The sequence below is a fragment of the Anarhichas minor genome, unplaced genomic scaffold (genome assembly GCF_050575085.1).
Source record: "Anarhichas minor isolate MPS153535 unplaced genomic scaffold, ASM5057508v1 ptg000007l, whole genome shotgun sequence".
NCBI classification, from domain to species: Eukaryota; Metazoa; Chordata; class Actinopteri; order Perciformes; family Anarhichadidae; genus Anarhichas; species Anarhichas minor.
In genome coordinates, this window is record NW_027466453.1 from 20,343,598 (window position 1) to 20,362,459 (window position 18,862).

An 18,862-nucleotide genomic window follows, 5' to 3' on the forward strand; every position below is an offset into this window, starting at 1 on the left:
ATAGAGAGAGCGATCATGTTTGCGCCGGGAGGGCAGCTATTCGTCTTCGTAATGGAGCCATTACCTAAGGGTGTGTGACCCCTGAGGGTCAATCTCACACACACACACACACTAAAATGTGGTTCATTCACTCGGACCTCCTCCTGTTGCTTTACCCGTATTATCTTTTATCTCGCAATCTGTCAACCTTTATTTCTCTTTTTTACCCCACCACTACAGCTCCTCTTACTCCCCCAAAATCATCTCTTCCCCCCTCCGCCACACCTCCATCTCCTCACGTTACCTCCACCTAATTTAAAGTGAAAGTGACCTATTTGTGCCAAGAAGTGTTGCCACACACCCATGCACATTAATGATACCCTGAAATGATAGGAGAACACACCCTCATTATTATACCTGTGTGTGTGTGTGTGTGTGTGTGTGTGTGTGTGTGTGTGTGTGTGTGTGTGTGTGTCTCCACCACTACAGGACATGAAATGCAATTACATCTGTCCTTGGGAACATTTCAATCGCTCCATGTCCGCTTCAGGCAAATTAGCTATTCAGAAGTATCACACACACACACACACACACACACACACACTACTACAGATGTGCGTGAGTACAATAACAATTTCATCCGAACATTTTACCGCAAAGGTGTAGGCCTTTGAGTTTACTGATATGAATATCTATACTCACGAATGCAAAACTTTTAAGTTTCACTTAAAAGATTAAGAAACGGACACAAAAACAATGTGCAAAAAAACAGGTTTTGCAGCTTTCTTTGCAAAGTCTTAGATGTAAAATAAGAACAAAGTGTCTGATGGAGATTCAGCGGTAAATGCCACACACACACACACACACACACACACACACACACACACACGGAAGGCAAACAGAGTCTGTCCATCTCTCTCATTGTCAGCACTCTGACAGAATGTAATTGAAGAAAATAAAAACCCCAGAGAAGAAGATCAATTACTCGGTGTACAAGACCGGAGAGTCGTTTTCATATTAGAATGATAAAGTGTTGCCCCAAGTACTGCAATACAGACAGGGGGGGGGGGGGGGGGGGGGGGGAGAGAGAGAGAGAGAGAGAGAGAGAGAGAAAGAGATGAGTGGGGAGAGGGGGAAACAGAGAGAAAGATGGGAGAAGTAAGAGACAGATGAAGTTTGAGGGTAGTTTACCAAATTGCCTGAGTGTGTGTGGGGAGTCTATTGCTTTGTCTGTGTGTGTGTGTGTGTGTGTGTGTGTGTGTGTGTGTGTGTGTGTGTGTGTGTGTGTGTGTGTGTGTGTGTGTGCGAGAGCTTCACACAGGAGATTTTGAGTGTCTGAGAGCGATCTGAGCTGAATTAAGTTGTAAATTGGAAGGGTGTGATTGCGACGAGCGCTGCGAGACTCGGTTATCATTCAGCTGCATCATCTCCTGCATCCGGCCAGACCTACGGCGAGGAGCAGCAGCGACAGGCCTAATTCTATTGTGCCTGTACGCCGTCGATACGAGAGAGAGAGAGAGAGAGAGAGGGGAGGAACGGGGGGGACCAAAGTGGCCGAGGGAGCGAGGGAGCAGGAGACGCAGTGATAGAGTGAAGGAGCCAGAGGAGCTCTCTGGTCAAGAACGAAGCATCAGGGCGCCGAGCGACTTCAGTGGCCTTTCCTCCCTCCCTCGGCCCATCGCTGCCTCTCAATTAAATTCGAATCGATGGGAAAGCCTCATTATCCCCACTGCCTGCAATGCTGTGGAATTGATCTGTGGTATTGACATCGCCGTACAATGCAGAATTTAAAAAAGCTTTGGTCAGAATGGCCGGTGTTAGCGGGTACAGTACAAACCAAGCAAGGTCTTTGTAGAGAAAGAAGCATGAGGGCAAATGAAATGTCATATTGCAGACAATCCAAATGAAAGTCTGCCTGTTAAAGCTTAAACAGGTGAGATTTTCTTTGTAGAATGTAAAAATAGTTTCATCCTGAGTGACAGAGATCCTATTTATTAACAAAGTGTCAAACGTCATTTTGTCCTTGGACTACATTTCCCATGTTTTCCCATGAGAGTGTTGCATCTTTCCTTTTCTATGAGACATATCCTCTCTGTACTTGACATCTGTCACCTTCATATTGTCACATTACATCTGTTAAGTTGTATTTGGTTTAGTATTGGGGTTATATTATTTCGGTGACATGCCTGAATGCATCAATTAAAAATATAGAGTTGTTATTTAAAATGAGGCTTGTGACGGTTAAATAGAAGAATGAAATATATTAAGATATAAATTAAAGTATTGAAATAACTGATGGGTGGTAAGGAAGAGTCTGTAACTTTATATTTATTTTAGGCTATCTTAATTGTTTGATAAACAATATTATTCATTATTGTATTCAATCATTTTTTCACTTGTCCGACATACATTTTGTGAGATAAAATAGTGCAGCATATTTCTAAATAATATTGCTTTAATTGATGCGAATATCTGTCTGATCCAAATTCATTAACAATGTTAATGTTTTCTGTTGCAAACCATCCTGTTCTGAGGAAGATCAGTGGAAAAGTGGTTCATTGTTGCAGGCAGTACATGCTGTCGTCAGCCTGCTTTTCAATTGAAAATGCTAAAAAAAAAAAGTATGTACACACACACACACACACAGAGTTAAAGGAGAAAGACATGAGAACTTTCAGACAGAGACGAGGACAGAGGTGTCCGAGGGGGAGGCCTGTTTAGAAAGCACCTGCCGGCGACCCCCAAGGAGCAGACAGATGATTCGCCACAGGGACAGGAACATCTGACAGCTCTCACACACACACACACACACACACACACACACACACACACACACACACACACACACACACACACACACACACACACACACACACACACACACACACACACACACACACACACACACACACACACACACACACACACACACACACACAGCACCTAAAAGAATATGTGACTGCAAGCCGAGTGGGAACCTTGAAAACTATTTACCCCCTTCAACACACACGCGAACACACAGAGAAAGTGACTGTAAAATGCTGTGGCAGGCAGAAACAGGGAAAGAAAGCACAAAGCAGGAGGAGACTCAGGAGAGAGATGTCATCAAATGTACCTTTCTTCAATGTATTCAGTTATTATGTACAGAACCCAGGAGTGGCCATAGAAATAAATATATATATACTGCCTGTATTGAAGACAATGTGTAGAATTAATAATCATAAAGAGATGTTCGATGGTTATTTTACAACAGTCTAATGATGGTTGCACACACTGTAACCAGTGGATGTGCTACGCGTAAATGCGGCTTGACAGCGTGCAACATCACTCCTGTTAGAGACTGCAGCGTGGCGCGCTGTGCCGACTCTCTCTTATATATACACACTTATCTCGTGCGCACAAATCAATCAAAACGTGGGAACGTTTTAATTAAATTGAGGCCACGAATTACTATCTTGTGCGCACGAATTAATCAAAACGTGGGAACGGTTTAATTAAATTTAGGGAACGAATTATATCTTGTGGGCACAAAGTAGTACAGTGTGGCCTCGATACATACATAAACTGTTCCTCTCTATGGCCACTCCCGGGCTCCGTCATCACGGGCTTGTTGAGGAGAAAAAAGTAGGAGGAGAGGAGACAAGGGAAGGTAGTGAGGAGACTAATCCCATTAAGCCAGTTTATCACAACACCCCCTGCGATCATTTTGCCATCACAGAACAGTGTGTCTGCATGTGAATGTTGTCATTGTGTGTATGAGTGAGGAAAAACAATAAAACATCTTCTTGTTTGATGTGGCTGTTTGCCTAAAAGCTGTCAGCCTGGGCTCACACCGTCATTGGTATGGAAATATGCATGCTAATAGATCATGTTTGGACAAACTGAAGCTACATTAGCACAACTTTCAGACACTGTGGCAAGTGTGTGTGTGTGTGTGTGTGTGTGGGGGGGGGGGGGGGGGGTGGTGTAAAGGGGAGGGGTCAGCAAACTCAATTTTAAATGTTTTCTCAGCCCTTTGATGCCATCATGCTATACCCTGTATTCATCGTCCTCTCTCTACCCATCATCACCAGCATCGTGGGAGAACTATTACGCTGACTGTTAAATCATTAAATTCTCATTTGCAACATTTCCTTGTTTACGATATTAAGTGGGAACAGAGAAAACAATGTCTGCTGTTGTGATGGTGCTGGAGAGCTTAACTCTGATTACGTGTCGGTTAGTGACAGGTACAAATGTGCTAATTAAATGTTGAGAGTCTCCAGCTGGAATGGGTGTGCGTTTGTGTTTGGTAAAGTCACACGTGAAATCAATTTGTGTATAAATGACCAATGTCTTCAGCGTGATGACTGTGCTGTCTAGATGTTGGGCTCCTATCTCCTTTGTCTTCATTTCCTACGTAAATCACAGATTTTAATTGGCTCCAATTTGTTTGTTTTGTTAAACCATGATGGTGGTTTCCCTAAGCTTACTAACGTAGCTTTAATGATCTAACCCTAACCAGACCATAATCACAAAGGCAGGATATCAAAATGTATAGAATAGAATTGATATTATTAAATGCTTATTTAACTGTAACATTGTCACTTTCATTTCAATGTCTATCAGTTTAAAATACAATGCAATGTTTTAGGGTGTTAGTGAGCTCTTATCTACTTTAGTTACCTTAGGAAAGGTGTCTTGATTATTGGAGGCAAACCTCGCCGTTGGAGTGAGAGTAGCCAAGGACACACAGATGAATGGACTACTGTATCCAATACAGTAGCTGTTTTACTGTTGGGCTATAGGATACTGCTACACACACACACACACACACACACACGTTGAGCAGAATGCTAAATGAATAGCTTCGACTGGCCTTGCTACGCAGCGACGGCACCGCAAAGCCATCATTCATGTGTGTGTGTTCGCAGACAGTATACTGCAGGGAGACTCTTAAAGGAGGGAGCTTTTAGTCTTCATCGACAGCAAACTGTGCTTAACATTGTGTGTGTGTGTGTGTGTGTGTGTGTGTGTGTGTGTGTGTGTGTGTGTGTGTGTGTGTGTGTGTGTGTGTGCTTGTCTCACTCTCTGTCAAGCCATATTCCTCAGTGGGTCTGCATTAACAACGCCTCGTCCCTCCTTGTCAAGGTTGGACTAAACTAACATCTCAAACGCAGTCGGACGTACAAGAAAAGGCTTGATCTCGCTGCACCCACACGCTCAACGCCGCACGCAGAAAACACGCGAAAGCCCAGCTCATCGTGACTCCTCTTCAAAATGAGCTATTGAAATCCAGTGATTTTGATTAACTCGAATGCCTTAATAACAAACCTCAGTCTATTCATTCAGGAGCTTCAGTATTCAAGCTCAGGAAGCCAGGGTCGGCAAGGCAGAGCGTGGGTTTACTGCAGAGAAGAGAATAAAGACTCACTCCTCTCAAGGACAGCTTACCTCAGCCATCACAAAGTGGTGGTTTACCCAGAGACGCTTTTGTGTGCAAGTTCATGGAGCGTGGTGAGGACGAGGAGTTGGTTTGTTGAGAAGTTGTGGTCAAGAAAAGTGTATGTTAAGGGCACAAGTGTATCACTTTCTCCTACGTAAAGGTGAAAATAAGAGAACTTTAATTTCAACCAATCAAACAATCCCATGTCAGTCAGCCTATGAAATTCTTCGCAGAGTTTTAGTTTTTTATTGTTGAATGTAAACACACCCACAATTGCTAGAACCCCCGTCTTTTCATTGACTATGTACTGTATGTAATCGCACCGTGACGAAGGTTTGCTTGCATTTGGTGGGAACACACCATTATGTGTAGTTAAGCTTACACAAAACTACTCGAGTATGAGAATGATGTTTAATAGAAGGCCACTACTGACCGCTGGTATGAGACCGGACACAAGACCTATAGGTCTCAATCCAACACCCAACCACATCAAGACGCTGGGACCCTGGTTCTTTTGCTAAATTTCCTTCACACTTCTTCCTGCATGGCAGTGAAAGTTGGCACTGGATGGATGTTGTGAACACACAGTAGTCAAATATTAATGTACTTCCTGGGAAAATGGGTGCATTTTGAGTAGAGTTTCCCTTATGTGCAAAGATGCGGGATACTGAGGTAAATCACACCACGACAGCCTCGTGTAAAGGTTACACTGCTGCTAGCTGCTGTGCCACTAGACAAACTGTGACCACAGTCCCTACCCTGTATCTTTAGACTATAATCACTGCTTCTCGCCACAAAAACTATGGACTCACCCATTCTCTGCGTCTACTTTCTCTGTTTCTCTCCCTCCCTTTCTTTCTCAGGTGTTTTGGCAGGTAAAAACCCCATTTCCCTGTCCCCCTTGGGGAGCGCTGACCTAACTGTCGGTGCTCCCCGGAGCCACGGCTAACTCCGCAGACCCATTTGTCAATGTTGACCCTGAAACACCTCCCCCCCTCCATTTGTCTTCCATTTCCTCCTATGTTCCCTTTCTCTGCTATTTTTACAACCCTCCCCATATGTCTCTCTGTATAGCCGTCCTCCCAAAACAGACTATAAAAGCACCATAGGCTGGAGAAGATGGACCGAAAGGGGGAGGATAAGGGAAAAGGATGAGGGGTGGGGGGGGAGATAGAATAAGAAGAGTGATGCTGAAGCTGGAGGGAAGTGGAACACCAAACTAGAACAGGAACAGGTGATGAAGTAATGTACTGTACGTGTACGTTATTGTATAACATCGTAAAGCTAATGGCGCTCCGCATCTGCAGGATGACTAAAAATGCGACCGTTTGCCAAAACATTAGCCATAACAATGTGATGCCAATTAACATACCAAATAATACTGCATCAAACTTTCTTCAGCAAGTGCATAAGTCTGCTGGTAACGTAGCTTCCCCCTGCAGAGGACTGGATGTCAAAGAGGCATTCAGTATGTAGAGATGAACGGAAAACATATTTAAAACTAAAAACATTTGAGAAAACAATATGTAATAAAATGATAACATATATATGTTGGGAAGCGCTCAATATAGCCGATAACTTGGCTATCACAAAAAAACACGATGAACAGTTCAACTCATTATTAAATAAGGCGTTGCCCCAACATGAATGAAGCGTAAATTCTGTGTTTTGTGTTATCAATAAGTCAATGAGACAATTCATCAGGGCAAACACAAACCACACGTATTCATCTTATTATTTATTTACATGTTTCTAAAGCTGTGGCCCTGTGTCCCCTTGAGTACCAGCAGGACGGATCTGAGGGTCACACAGTGTTGGCATTAGCAGAGTAAACAGTAATTACAGTACGCAGGGGGGGGGATGGTTAATAGGATGGTTAATAGGATGCGCGCTGACTTTCCTCGGCAAAAACCTTATCGCTAATAACCACACACTATCAACTTAATTAAAGGCGGCCTCTTTAAAAGCCTCTCTCCGGTTTCCTCTCTACTTCTTATTCTATCTTTAACCCCCCCCCCCCCCCTATCTTTCAAGGAGGAAGCCGTTGAATCACTCTTTCGTTGTCCCCATTCTCGTCCCTCTATCTTTTGAAGTCAGCCGAATTCCAAAACGCTGCAATCTAAAAAGCAGAGAGGGGGGGGGGCTCACCACACTACGTCAGTTCCATGATGTAACACGACACTTTAAGGACTACATATTAAGGACTAGAGCCGAGAGCACCGAGACGAGTTGCAAATGACCTGAAAAACTAAAAATAGTTCCCTCCAAAAAAGTCGTTCACTGCAGCGTTTAAACCGGGAAGACACAAATGTAGAGGGACGTTGAAGCCTTCATTATCAGTTACTGCGTTAGACTGTCTTCAATACCACTGACTCATTGTGAACTATGGCCGCCATGTTTTCACGTACATACAGTGCAAGCATATACCTTAACACATATGATGCCAAAGTGAACCTCTCAAACCTAAGGTGTGACGACACACAACTCGCCAACGGATGGATAAAAGCACGAGCTGAGGCTTTTATTATTCTGTTTTGTTTTCAGCCCTAGAGGGTTAAAGGTTTGCGGATGTGAAGCATGTGTAGCTTCCAGCAGTCAGTCAGACACAGGGACACTTCTTGTCAGGCTCGAGGAGTCCTCTTAAGTTGTCTTTCATGCTAATGGATGTGATGCAGCATCCTTTCTATTTATTATTTTTTTAAAGCTGAAGTTTTAAGAGCAAAGTGCTCGCTGTCCGTTACACAAACTGGGAGAGAAGTGAGGGAGTGAGGCAGAGAGATACAAATAAACTGAGTGTGCCAATAAAACATGAATAATGCCGTTTCCCCGAGAGCCCCCCCCACGGTGCTCGCATGTCACACAGGGACGTTCTTACGAGCCGTCCCTTTTCTAACATCCATCCATCCATCCTTGCCCCCATCTAGCTCGCTACTTTAGAACAATTAAGGTTGACTTCATGCTCCACGGGGCTTTCCCTCATAATGGAGAGACGAGTGAAACAAGGAAGAGGCTCGTCGGCTGGGATATTTAATTTATGTCACTCTCACTGCCTGCATCTCTCCGTTCCCTGTCTTTTAGCACAGCTCGCTGCCCCCGACATGGTGCCGTGCTGGGCCGGGCTATACGCTAACGCTAACACACTACAGGAGAGACCACGGCCCACTTTAGTGGAATTGTGCCGCAACGCTCCGAAAAGCTCTGCACAGGATGCCGAGAGCAGGCGAGAGAAGCAAGCCAGCCCTATTCCAACGTGATTGTCCTCCTTCACTGCAGACACTGCGGAGTAATGTGGCAACAGCATATCTGCATGACAGTGTGTGTGTGTGTGTGTGTGTGTGTGTGTGTGTGTGTGTGTGTGTGTGTGTGTGCTGCATGCATACTTGTGTGTGTGTACGTGTGTGTGTGCTTTTAAGTCAGAAATAGACGAAGCAGAAGGGAAAGGAATGGGCGGAAAGATGGATAGAAAAAGTGGTACCATTAAAGAAGAGAGAGCTGAATCAAACACTTTGTCCCTGAAACGTGGACGTGGCTTTGTTAAGTGCCGTGTGTGATTTCGTGTGTGTGTGTGTGTGTGTGTGTGTGGAGATGGGAGGGAAGAGGGAGTTGCGGGGTGCAGCCGTGGCGAGCTCCTTTCGACATGGCTGCTATCGATAGGCCACTCAGAGATCTCTCACCACAATCTTAAAAACGCTTAACAAAGAAGCTGCGGTTGGAAAAAAACAAGAGAAAGAGAAGAAGGAAGGACAGATAGACAGGAGATTAGATGAGAAAAGCAGATGAGTGGAGGCGATGATGATGGAGGACAAAGCAACACAGGGATGCAGGAAGACCTGATTTGATCAAATTAAAACACAATCAGTGCAAAAATTCTGTTATACAAAAGATTTCAATATGAAAGTTGTTGTTTTTTAGTATTTTCAATGACCTATTTAAATAGATCTCCTGTCCTGTCTGTCTCCCCCCCATCCTCCGACACGCTTTGTCCCGCATGAAGTTTGAGGAGTGGGAGGTCCGTTCCTTTTCCGCGGCTCATCTAATTAGATCAAACTTAAAGCCAGTGACTGTTGTCTGACCTCCCTGCACCGTGGGATTTTATTCAAATCCCAAAGCAGCTCAGAAGGAAGACGTCGTAGTGTGTGTGTGTGTGTGTGTGTGTGTGTGTGTGTGTGTGTGTGTGTTTTTTTTTGTGGTTTTTTGTGTGTTTTTTAAATAACTGCAGAAACAAGCCTGGAGAATGGACTGCACCAATAATCACAGAACAAAGACACTTTACTGCACCAGAGGAAGAGACACGACTGAAATGTGTGAGTGTGTCTGTTAAACCACTCAGCGTGTTCCAGCCTCCCTGCCATCTGCCCTAATAACCAGCACCTTTATTAAAAGGCTCCCAGGTTTCCCTCTTTATTACTGATGTTGAGGTCTAAACCTCAAAACAGTCTGGCTGACGTCATTTCCATGGCTGCCATTTTAAACTTACATTGCTCTCATGTTGGGAAACTATCAAGAGGATTGTATAACTTAAGAAAAGAATCTCATACTAGCGTAGCAGGTGAATCAGCACAAACTGCCGAGATACTGATAGTTGTAATGTAATACATGCATTTCAATAAACACTTCCTTAGTTGGAATATTTTCCGTCTTTAAAGTTTAAACTCTCTCATTTGTCCCTTTTGACTTTAAAGATCTGTTATTGTTTGTATGTAACAGTTGATTGGCAGCTGCAAAGTAAAACTCGGGCGGCAATTTTGAGATCTTCTTTCTGCCATCCATTCTAGGTTTGTTGCACCATTTCATTACGGCGCATTCTTTTTCGTAGGTATTGCTACGAACGCTGGATGAGACCAGCTCGACAGGATAAACTGATTCCTGATACGCCCCCACTCAACAGGACTTGTTGTGGACCGGCCTGTGTGTGGAGTCATTATACAGCACATCACGGTGGCTGCAGGTCTATGAGGGGGCTAACTTTATGACCCCCAACCGGAAAATCTTTTTCAGCTATCCATCTAGAACAATCTGTCAATCACGACTCCCCCCTCTGATGCGTTTAGTGCGACACATCCGTATTCATGTCGACATAAATAAGCCATCAGATCAACACCCCTGAGGGCAAAGTTGGTTGATATTTATCTGTGTGTAGTTCAGGAGCATGAGTACAGTAGGTAGTAGTAATAAAGTCTGACAAACCCCAAACCTCTCACTCACATCTCTGTCTCTCTCCCTCCACCATAACTGTGATTGACAAGTCCTCCTGAAAGATGCTTCTCGTTAATAAGTAGCTGTCGCTCATAATGAGGTTCTGCAGCTTAAAGAACGAGTGTAGACAATTTAATCAAAGGACTTCAATGTTCAGAAAATGAGGAGATGTTTCTCCGAAGGCTTCAGCGACGGGAGCTTTTTCGTGCCTTTTTTCTTTAATATCGTTCTGACGTTGGCGCAATTGCCTCGTGACACAACGCAGAGGAATGAAAAGACTTTTCTCAGCCAGCAACTGCATTGCATGTGTTATCTGTATATTAGTCAGGCTTAAGCTGAGATGACAAAATTCTCTCCTCCAAAGCTGTGATAGCTGCGTTATTCTCTGTGTGCCTCTTCAGTCTCTCGGCCGCCGAGCTTATGTTATATTTATTGTAGGGTATTTCTGTCGGCTTACGGCGGCTGACGAGAGTCGAGTCAAGCAGATCAGAAATTCAATTTACTCCTGAGACACTTGGGTTAATCAACAAAAAAAGATGGGTGGACGGACCCACCCACTCACACATTAGCCTGAGAGTCACTCACACACAAAAACACAAACGCACACAAGACAAACAGACAAGAGGATTAGCCTGATGTTAGCCAGGCCGTTGTTTGCTTATCCTTGTAGCGACACCGCCGAGTGACAACACGCCCTATCTGGAACACACAAAAACACTTGTACAGTCCCGACGGCAAACAAATAGTTGGAATGTGATGGCGATGGCAGCGTGACACCGATCAACGTCGCTGTGGGTCAAAAGCACACGGAGCACAGACCCGAGCGTCTCCGACAGCACGAGCTGCAGAAAGAGTTTGACTGAGGACTAAGCAGCAGCAGAAGGTTGAAATGATTAAAGACTAAAAGTAAATGCTTGCACCAGTACGACATCAAAATCAATTTAGATCCCAGTTCAGCTAGCACATAACGCAGTTAGTCCGTCCATCCCCAGCCTTTGTCAATTAATTTAAGAGTGGAGGAGATGCTCTGGGTAGTGTGGGTCATAACTTTCATTTTCACAGTGCCAGGTCAATACCCATCCAGTGGATTTTATTACAGCTCGTGACCCGACTCGTCCACCTGGCTACAGCCGTCACTGTTAAAATGCACCCTCTTCTTTTGCAAGCATCCGTGTGTGCTAGTGGAATGTGGAACTTTGTAAGTGTGTGTGTGTGTGTGTGCTGGTCTATGAGCGTGCGTGTTGCTGCAATCTCTGAACACACTGCGGCTGAAGCCAAGACTCTCCTGAGATGCTGAAGGGGAATAGGCGACAAAGAAGGAGAAGGAAGAGAGCGAGAGAGAGAGGAGGAGAAAGGGAAAGAAAGGAAAACAGAGTTGAAGAAGGAGGAGAGATGAGAGGAATGGGAGGGGTAAAGCTCAGCAGCACAAATGCTAACTTTTCTATACTTTGGAACAGATGCCATCAAGGACAGCCAGAGAGGAGCGGGGGGGGGGGGGGGGGGGGAGAAAGAGGGAAATGTACTCATAGAAAGAGCTAACAGCTCCTTTTCCTCTAGTCCCACATATTCATTCAAATCGATTCCCTTTGAGATGTGAGAGGCCATTTCTCATCGGCAAGACGGCTGCATAGCTATTTGAATAATACACACACTCGAACATAGAGTGGCTGCGCGCACACACACACACACACACACATTAAGGCACTCACACAAACGCTACACACATGAATACAAAACAAGGAGAGGTAAAGTGTCACTGAGGACCATCTCACCGAGGGAATAAGATATCCGACAACAGCCCAGTGACGTCATCATTGCTCTCTGGACACACACTCACACGAGCCAATTATAGACACACAACAACAAATTGCCTTTGTTGGTAAGTTATCGATAACGCACATGCACACAGATAAAACGCACACACACATACAGTTCCGAGGCACTCGCACATTTGTGTACACACGAGCACAACATTTTCTCCACAGAGGTGTGTGACGGTGCGGTGGGCCCTGTGGTTCAGTGGGCTGAGGGTGCTCCAGTTAAATGACAGTGTGATTGAAGCCAAACAAAGACCAAACGTCTCCACACGGTAATTGGACGAACTCGTGAGTAATATCATAAAAATGTTGTTTCCATCCACTTTATCTCCTTCCCGCTCTGATCTGCTATGTTTGACACAAGCAAGAAGCAACTGTCAGTGTGAGTGTCTGTGTGTGTCTGTGTGTGAGTGTGTGAGTGTCTGTGTGTGTCTGTGTGTGTGAGTGTGAGTGTCTGTGTGTGTCTGTGTGTGAGTGTGAGTGTCTGTGTGTGTCTGTGTGTGAGTGTGAGTGTCTGTGTGTGTCTGTGTGTAATTACACCGCCTGAGGGGAGACAACAACAGGGATGGATGAATAATGTCCTTTGATCACAACACCACACACACACACGTTTGCATCTGTACTACATTAATGCTGGCAGTTACATCGGGTGTGTGTGGTTAGTTGGTATAAAAAAACTTTTCTCAGCTATCTGCTGTCATGAAACAGATAAAAACATATAGGAACACATACGAGCAGTACTAGGGCACTAGTTTATCGATATGCATGATCAGGCCAGTAAAAAACAAGTCAATAATTAGTGTGTTACTCCACACTGAATCCTGCACGCAGGAAAAGCATCAGTGCACTTACTAAATGTGTCACGTAGAGCATCATTCAGTGTATTTTCTTTTTATAAAATGTAGTCGCCACTAGTCAGCCCAAAGCAAGAAGAGTTCCCTGAGTGTGGTACTCCTAAAGTGACATATTCCCAATTAGAGACCAATGGAATGACCAATTTTACTGGAAAAATATCTTTGATTTTGGTTTTGAATAACAAAGTGACAAATTCTAAATCTGCTTAGTGTTCACTATTTTACTTTTTTTGCATTGGTGTCAGCAGAATAATCTGGGAGGCTTTTGCTTTCTGTGCTCCACTGAGCATCACACACACAGTCTCCATTCATTGGTTTCAAATGCTGAATAATTATTTAATCAACCCATGTAAATGTGTCAGCTGTTTAAGACGCTCAACGGAGGAATTCTGAAGTGAAAATATTGTGTGTGTGTGTGTGTGTGTGTGTGTGTGTGTGTGTGTGTGTGTGTGTGTGTGTGTATTACACACGTGTGGGCAAAGAGCGGTTATGGTGAGGGTATGGGAAAGACTCCAGGAAACGAATGTAAGTCAATGTAATGTCCTCTGAAGTGATAGAAACAGATTACAGGTTAAAAGAGCAGTGGTCTAGGGTGGGAGTTTGGTTCAGGCGGTTAGTTGTGCTGATTAGCAGAAGGAGCCAGAGAATGCATTGTCAATGAAGGTCCTCACAAGTATAGAAGGACAAATGTGTGCGTGCATGTGTCAGTTAAGGCGACATCGCTGCAGAGGCAGTCTAGAACACACAGTCACATCTGCAGCGTTACACTGCTGAGGAAGATCAAAGAGCGTCACAATATTCTCCAACACGTTGATTTATTCAGAAGCAAGGGAGTTTGTTTTTCTTCAAAGAGCAAAACAGGGAGGGACAACTCCCATCACTGCTGTTAACACAAGCGGTGCACACGGACCATGGTGGTCTCAAAATGTGAAGAGAAAATGAAAAAACAGAAAACACAGCAGCAGAAGACTTAACAAACTGGAAGTATCAACAGCTGTGAGTTAGGACAGACACAAACGTAAGACTTGAGAAATACAGAGAGTGTTCGTGACCAACAGGATCCAGTTGCCGTTATTCACCTCGGAGCAAGTCGATAAGCATTTAGCGTGACAATTACACGAAGCCAATCAACAAGCCGGGGCCAGACATCCACCCACGCAATTACACCGGCTCAGGGAATGGGAAAGCGGGAGCCTTCAAAAGTTGACGCAAGAGAGGACGGAGAGAGCGAAAGAGAAAAAAATGAATGTCAGCAATGAGCAAAAACAATAAATGATAAGAGTTTTTCTTTTTCAACCCACCCTGTTTTAAAAGGAACTGCCGGGGTGGTGCCTCAGCGGCGGATTGCTGAGAATGCAGCAAGAGAAGACATTCCTCTCCTCGATCAATAATGTATTCTTTTCAATACAGGCGAGTGGTGCATTATTCAACTAAAGGCTGATAGATGTATGGACGGGACCAACGCAGACCGCAGATACTGCAAGATGTATCTAAATCAACAAGCAAGGAGAGAACACAACACAAGGAGAGAAAAGAAAGGAAAGACAGAGAGAAGATGAGGCGTAAGTGTCTTTTTAAGAAAACATAAAGTAGAAGCTCACAGATAGTATTCTCTTGAGGTTGACATGGAAACAGCTTTGACTGGAAGTCCTCAGCACCGAGAGATTTAGCCTCCAAGTGACGGGCAGAGGAAGCACGCTGAGGCATTAAAGCATATATATGCGAGGGGAAATTGCATGCACGTCTATGCACACACAAGTACGAAGGCGTAATCGTGAACAGACAAACACACGGAGGGTCTTACAAAGCGTAATCATTGGAGCCGAGCTTCTCGTATGTCACATGAGGATTAGCGAAAATCTGCATGGAACAAGGCGGCAGAGGGGCCGCGCTGCTTACACTTCAGAGGGTAACTGAATAAACCTTAACCTACAGAGGGTGAGGAGTTATATAAACTTTAGAGGGAGGGTAACAGACTGTGTAAACCTTACAAGGAGAGGATGGAGGACACGCTAGAAGAATCCTAATCCGGGTTTGGGACAGAAACACACTGCAGCAATTCACGTAACATTTACATCAGGTTTAAATGCTTTTGTGTGTGTGTGTGTGTGTGTGTGTGTGTGTGTGTGTGTGTGTGTGTGTGTGTTAACACGATCACAACCATTATCCTGCCGACTCTGTAGCTATACGAGTGATGACACAACCACATGCCAAACGTCCACTGAACCTCCTTAAATGAGAGTATTTGTTGCTTTTCTTCATTACATATCGTTAAACAGACTTCAACTTAATTATATATATATTTATATATCCAAATATATAAATATATATATATATATATATATATAACGTATTTGGATTGTGGACTGTTGTTGGGAAAGAGAAGAGCTATTTGAAGAAGTAAATCTGGTCTTTGAGAAATTGCAATCAGCATTTTTTTTAAATATATTTTATGACAAGTTATAGTACAAATGCTTAATTGAAAACATAATTGAGGTTTTGATTGATAATGACAATAACAATTTGCAGGCCTAATAACAATGAAGATGCATTGTGGGAGACTGATTGTTTTCAAACACATTAAAACCGCTGGTTTAATTTGTCAGCGTTTTGATTGCTCTGGCTTCTACACTCACACGTTATATATTTGAACAAACCCCATGCTTAGATTTCTATTACATTTATGAGGTTCCCTTTTATATATATTCTTAAAAAAAACTGGTGTAAACCATCCATGATAATCCTCTAATGCGTCCTCAAATGCACAGTACATTTACTGCATTACGTTGCATCCCCAAAACGTCCACAAAAAGCAATGTGTTGACGACAATGAACTTCATACATTGTGAAGAGGATTTAAAGCTAGCAAGCTAGCACAGACACACAGATAAATGGGGGGGGGGGGGTGGAGGTGATGGAAAGTGTGAGAAAGAATACAAAAGGGAAGACAAAGTGGCAGGTCGAGCATTTCAAAGTGGATTATTTTCTACTCATCTGCTCCCGCAGAGGAAATACTCCTGCTGTCAAGGAGCTGAATTGCTGCTGTTTCAATGACACTCGTTGACAGGGGACATGAGGTGGGTGTGTGTGTGTGTGTGTGTGTGTGTGTGTGTGTGTGTGTGTGTGTGTGTGTGTGTGTGTGTGTGTGTGTGTGTGTGTGTGTGTGTGTGTGTAGGTGTACACATGTGTGTGTTGCTGAAGTAGGTGGTGTGTGGCAGGTGCCAGTCAGGACATTCTGTAATTCCCCTCCACTCAGCCTCGCCTCTGGTCAAGCTGAGAGATTATCCCTCGCCCCCTTTCATTTCCCTCTCCACCTCCTCTATTTCAGCACTCACTTCCCTCCTCCTCCTCCTCCTCCTCCTCCTCCTCCTCCTCCTCCTCTTCTGCGCTCTCCTCCAACATCCGCGTGTTTTTAGCATTACATGGTCAATAACGTTTTACCGCAATGACTTTAAGACATTTGTATATTTGCTATAAACACACGAGATAAGTCGCTTAGACGTTCTACGGCTGCTGCATGTTTTATTGTGGGCCACAGGGTCACATTTGGTGGGAGACCTGCTGGAAGAAAGAGCGATTGCTCCGTGGCATGAAATAGGAAGAGCGATGCTGGTCTTTCACTGAGACTGGAGCTAATGATTTGTGATTGTCTCACACTGGTGGATCTCAAAGGAAAAAGGAAAGGTTTGTAGAGAAACAATTCCTCCTCTTTAGGGTGTTAAAGGAAAGACAAACACTCACTAGTTGGCGCTTGGTTGTGGGGGAAGAAGCTAGAATTTATCAGAAGTGTGGCAGTAATTTTGTAAAAGACTAACAATACCATTGGATAAGACCTCTGATTTCATTTCGTTACAATTACACCAAGATGTCTGTCAATGATTTGACAATGGACCCGTCGGTGTTTCAAAGCGCTATATGTAGCATCTTTAAGTCTGGCTAACACACTGTCTGGTAAACCGCCTTTGATCTTCTGGGCAAATAATACAGATAAGAATATCCTCATTGTGGATCTGATGAATCCCCGGCGCTAAGCACTGCCTCGTGAGTCCACGGCATCGTGTGCCACTCGTCTCTTCCTATTCACGGTTCAAAGTGATTGGCAGGCTGAGGGCTATTCAAATGGCACAACCAATCGTGACTCTCGCACTTTTGTCTGAAAGAATCCCGCACCATGAATGGAGACTTCCAAGATTACAGCTCACTGTACCACGCAGTCGCCATTAGCCAAACTTACAAACACCCACTGCCTTCCAGATTTCCTCTCCTCTTGAGTCACCCATCCTTCTTTCCTTGCTTCTGTTCTCTACCTGCTTTTCTTCTACCCATTCCTCCAACACCTTTCTGCAGATACTTACCTCATCCTCCTACCCATGTTACATCCTCCACATCATCTCTTTCCACCAATGTTAGTCTGGGATTCTTTCTTTACAGCTACACTGATATTTGAAAGGTGCTGCTTATTGGCAATGTTTCTCATGTAAGCATGATAAGATGTGATTACCGTTTCACAGGATCTCGACAGCCCCAACAGCCAAATATGTAAAAGGTGACAGGTGGGTGTGTGCTTGATCTTCTCGGTTCAGCAAAGACTCACTCCAAACTGAAGCAATCATTCAATTTGGTTCATTTCAAAGTTGTAATTCATCCGTTCGGTCAACTCCATACACCACTTGGCTTTGCACAACTTCATCCATTCATCAAAAAAACAACACTCTTCCAGCAATCATCCTCCCACCCACGATCCTCCATACCTTATCGGCCATGATCATGGACGACCCTCCGTGGATGCCCAGGATGGGTATGAGCGTCTGCGAGGAAATAAAATCCAAAATCTGGGCGATGGCCTCCTGGTCGGTGCCATCCCCGAACACCACGCCGTGGATCTTTGTCCCGGACATCAGGTCGCACATGTTGGTGATGATGCTCTTCGGGTCGGTCTCGTTGACCAGCAGTGTGACCACGTTGACGTCGATGGGGTCCTCCTTGCTCCACAGCGCCCGGATATCCCGTTCTGAGATGTAGCGCGTGCGTCCCAGGATCACCGCAATGTTCAGGACCGGCACTTTATCCGAGGCGCCGCCAGTTCTCTGCTTTTGGGCCGCCACGGGGTCAGCAATCAGGGTCACCGCCACCAGGAGAGCCAGGGATAGCAGCACTCCATTACTACCACTGCTGATGGTGCAACTGGTGAAACTGCTGCTCCATCTACTCCTCCTCTTACTCCTTTTGCTGCTGAGGGACATTCTGCCAAACCACTTCATCCCCTGCATGGGAAAAGGATGAGCAAGAACAGCACAGATGAGGACAGATCAAAAAGGGAGAAGGAGGTGGCAGAGAGAAGTGTGGAAAGATGAAGGCAGAGAGAAAAGACAGGGGAGATAAATTGTTAATGCAAGGCTCTTTAAGCCCACACATTCAGGTTGCATCTTTCCTTTTTATTCCACTTCTTCTCAGTAAAGTTATTATACACATAAACCTTGTGGGGAGGGAGATGGCCTTGAGAGGAAGTTGCGGAGGGGTGAGAGAAAGAGAAAATGACTAACAAGTGTAGCCTATTCTTTATGGTCACGACGCTGGGATCAGATGATTCA

At 44.5% G+C, this 18,862-nt stretch overlaps 1 protein-coding gene across 1 annotated transcript in view; it reads right to left on the reverse strand.

Annotated features, from left to right (window-relative positions):
• Window positions 1–18,532, reverse strand: part of grin2aa (glutamate receptor, ionotropic, N-methyl D-aspartate 2A, a) — a 117,825-nt gene extending 99,293 nt beyond the window's left edge. The window contains exon 1 of the mRNA XM_076086531.1: window positions 18,023–18,532. Within this exon, the coding sequence (XP_075942646.1) occupies window positions 18,023–18,532 (510 nt within the window). The remainder of the gene's footprint in view (window positions 1–18,022) is intronic.
• Window positions 18,533–18,862: the final 330 nt, after the last annotated feature.